This window comes from Lolium perenne, chromosome 7, assembly GCF_019359855.2.
Source record: "Lolium perenne isolate Kyuss_39 chromosome 7, Kyuss_2.0, whole genome shotgun sequence".
Taxonomy (NCBI): domain Eukaryota; kingdom Viridiplantae; phylum Streptophyta; class Magnoliopsida; order Poales; family Poaceae; genus Lolium; species Lolium perenne.
Window position 1 is genome coordinate 123,561,552 of NC_067250.2, and position 2,933 is coordinate 123,564,484.

Sequence of the window (2,933 nt, forward strand, 5' to 3'; positions counted from 1 at the left end):
ACAAATTTTCAGGAAAAACTGGCAAGAAACACTCAGACCGCCACACCGCCTCAAAAGAACTTATCACAATAACATATTTTAATTTTACAAAATGCTCAAACCCTATCTTCTGAGATTGTAAACATGTCCATGTTATACAAAAAAAAGTTTACCATTTGCAAACATCTTCCTCCGGTGCTCTAAAATGGGTTTGTTTTGGATATTTAATATGGTCCTTGAGTTTCTTTGTAGATGGACCCACATCATGCGCGGCGATTTCTGGCATGAACCATTGACATTTTGACACGTGGCAATAGAAAAACAAAGTTGCCATCACATCGCACTCTCCAAGATCGGATGGTTGCTAGATTGTTGTGTGTTGTGACCAAAACAAATCACGTTGACACGATACAAAATTTTGTAGATTGTTTTACATCTCCAAAACCACAAGTTTATGGCACTCAACATGAAACAAGATATGATTCTTGCAAAAATCTAAGATGATAAATATATTTACCAAAAATCCATTAGGATAATTATATATGATTTAACATATTTTTCCACTTCTTGAGATGTGTACTAGGTTTGAGAAAGTAAGGATCACGTATATGTATATAACTCTATAAAATGCTCCTACCTAGGTTTTGAAAATTCCAGTACCACAACATGGTAATGCCGGGGGGCAGGTAAATATATCGATATGACGTTGCATGGGACCAAAATGGTACAATACTCATGTAGAGTATTCCAATAAGATATGTAGGTGCATGCATGTATTCATAAGAAGAACAAAGAACGGATTACAAGTCTGGTCGAGAATTCGAGATACTCCACTACATGCATATATATGCGCGGTTCATGAGATGCGATAGATCGAGTACAATCAAAAAACATGCGCAGTAACACTAGGTAGTGGTAAGTAGCTAGAAGGACACCTAGTACATCTTAATTTACACACATGACCGTACAAACGCTACGCACCAACACGCACGCGCATTCGTCGCCGCCGTACAAGTGCATGCATATGCTCCAGGCCCAACGGTGATCAATGCCAAGTTACACGGCCATGCATGTCGGACCGTAAGCACGCGCGGGCGGGCGGCGGACGTAATATCGTCGTCTTACCATGGCCCGTGCCCGTTCAGGCCCTGGTAGCTGGGAGACGCGCCGCGCTGGCCGTTGGCGGCGGCGGCGCGCTCCAGCGACTGCACCTGCGTCTTGAGGAACTTGACGTAGTGGATGGCCTCGTCGAGCATGGAGGCGGTGTCCATCTTGGTGCCGCCCGGGACGAGCCGCTGCAGGATGCGGATGCGCTCGCTGATGCGCTCCCGCCGCATCCTCGCCGCCACGCTCTGCGGGTCCGTCGAGATGCGCACGTTGCGGCGCTTCGGTGGGCGCACCGTGTCCGGGTCGATGTTCACCGGCTGCAGCGCCGCGATGCGGAAGATCATCTCCCGCATCGCCGCCGGACCGTTGCTGTCGCCGCCGCCTCTGGCAGGAGGCTCCGACGTGGCTGTGTACTCCTCCGAGCGGCAGTGGCTCCCGTCGTAGCAGGCGGCAGATGCCGGCAGCTGTGGATACGGGTCGTGGTAGGTCCCCCCGCCGCCGTTGGTGCCCGGCATGGGAGGCGCGGAGGAGAAGTGCTGATGGCGAGGGGCTTGCATGCAGGATGAAGGGGGAGTTGCGGGCACCGCCATGGCGTGGTCGGGGAGCGCGGTTAGCTGCTCCAGCTGCAGCATTGCGTTCATCAGCTCCAGCTGCGCCTCCGGGTTCGAATTCAGCATGTCGAAGTCCATCCGAGGTTCGATCTGGATGAGATCTTCCCAAGGACTTGCTGAAGCCTGAGAAGGAAAGAGGGGCGAGGAAGCTAGCAGCTGCTAGATCAGCACAGGTGTAAAACGGCTGTGGTGCTTAGTTTGAGTTGTTGGTGGAAGACGCTATTTATAGGGGATGGGCATGGTCTAGGCCTCTAGGGTGCAGGCTTCTTCAGATTTGACTGGGCATCATCCGTTGGGTTTTCTTCCTTTTTTTCTTTTGGGGGGCGGGCACTTCTGCTTTGGTGCACTCTTTTGGGTCGGCTCTACCGAGTGCCATGTTCTGATAAACACTCCCTTTCTTTTGTTTTCAAGAGAGTGACGTTTCAAGATAATGTTTCATAAAACAGGGGATGTATCTTTCACTTTGAATGAAAATGCATCTTACTATAATACATTCAGAGAATTAATGCTGACTATTTGCTCAGTTTCTCTGTGGGAGAGTGTTAGCACAGTTTCATTTGGACTAGATATCAGAAGATATGTTCCATATAAATTACATTGTTATAAGGTGATGGTGGTTTCTTCTTGGGGGCTTGTGCCATATATATGTGATGTTTTATTACTAGTTGGATTTGCTAACATTAGTCGATGCAAAATTCAAAGAAAGATAATCATTTCAACTTTTTTCCATGGTACCAACACTTCCACCTTATTTGACATAACAACACTAATAGTGAGTCGAGGATAATTATATCGTTGTCTCTCAAGAGTACGATATCCCTACTCATGGTTTTCTTTGTATCGATATCGAGAAAAGAATATAATCGCGGCTACATTAATGGAACCGAGAAATGATATGGGAAACTCGACATGTATTGTGGATGGAAATAGGCAATGTGATCTAGATTGTTATGGATGTCTATTGTGTACAGCTTATAGATTGCTTGATCCTCTTGCAGGGTCTTGAGTCCTCTTCATGTGCACGTGGTATGGCAGTGTCTACACCCATCTGAGTAGGTATCTTATTAGCATACGAGTTGAACTCCATATCATATACTCCCTCCGTTAGGGATTATAAGACGAAAATATCCATAACTTCTCCTAATTAATTACTGCAAACATCAATAGTTTCACATGCATGAGAGAAAAGATAAAAAAAAGGAACATGAGAGGACAATAAATGAGATAGGCCTTATG

General features: G+C 46.5%; 1 protein-coding gene across 1 annotated transcript; it reads right to left on the bottom strand.

Annotated features, from left to right (window-relative positions):
- Positions 1–791: 791 nt before the first annotated feature.
- Positions 792–1,878, bottom strand: LOC127318463 (transcription factor HEC2). Its single transcript, XM_051348949.2, has one exon. It carries the CDS (start codon positions 1,773–1,775, stop codon positions 1,101–1,103), a length of 675 nt encoding a protein of 224 aa, XP_051204909.1. The 5' UTR covers positions 1,776–1,878; the 3' UTR covers positions 792–1,100.
- Positions 1,879–2,933: the final 1,055 nt, after the last annotated feature.

Coding starts and splice junctions, on each gene's coding strand:
- LOC127318463 (XM_051348949.2), bottom strand. CDS start 1,775: ATGGACTTCGACATGCTGAATTCGAACCCGGAGGCGCAGCTGGAGCTG.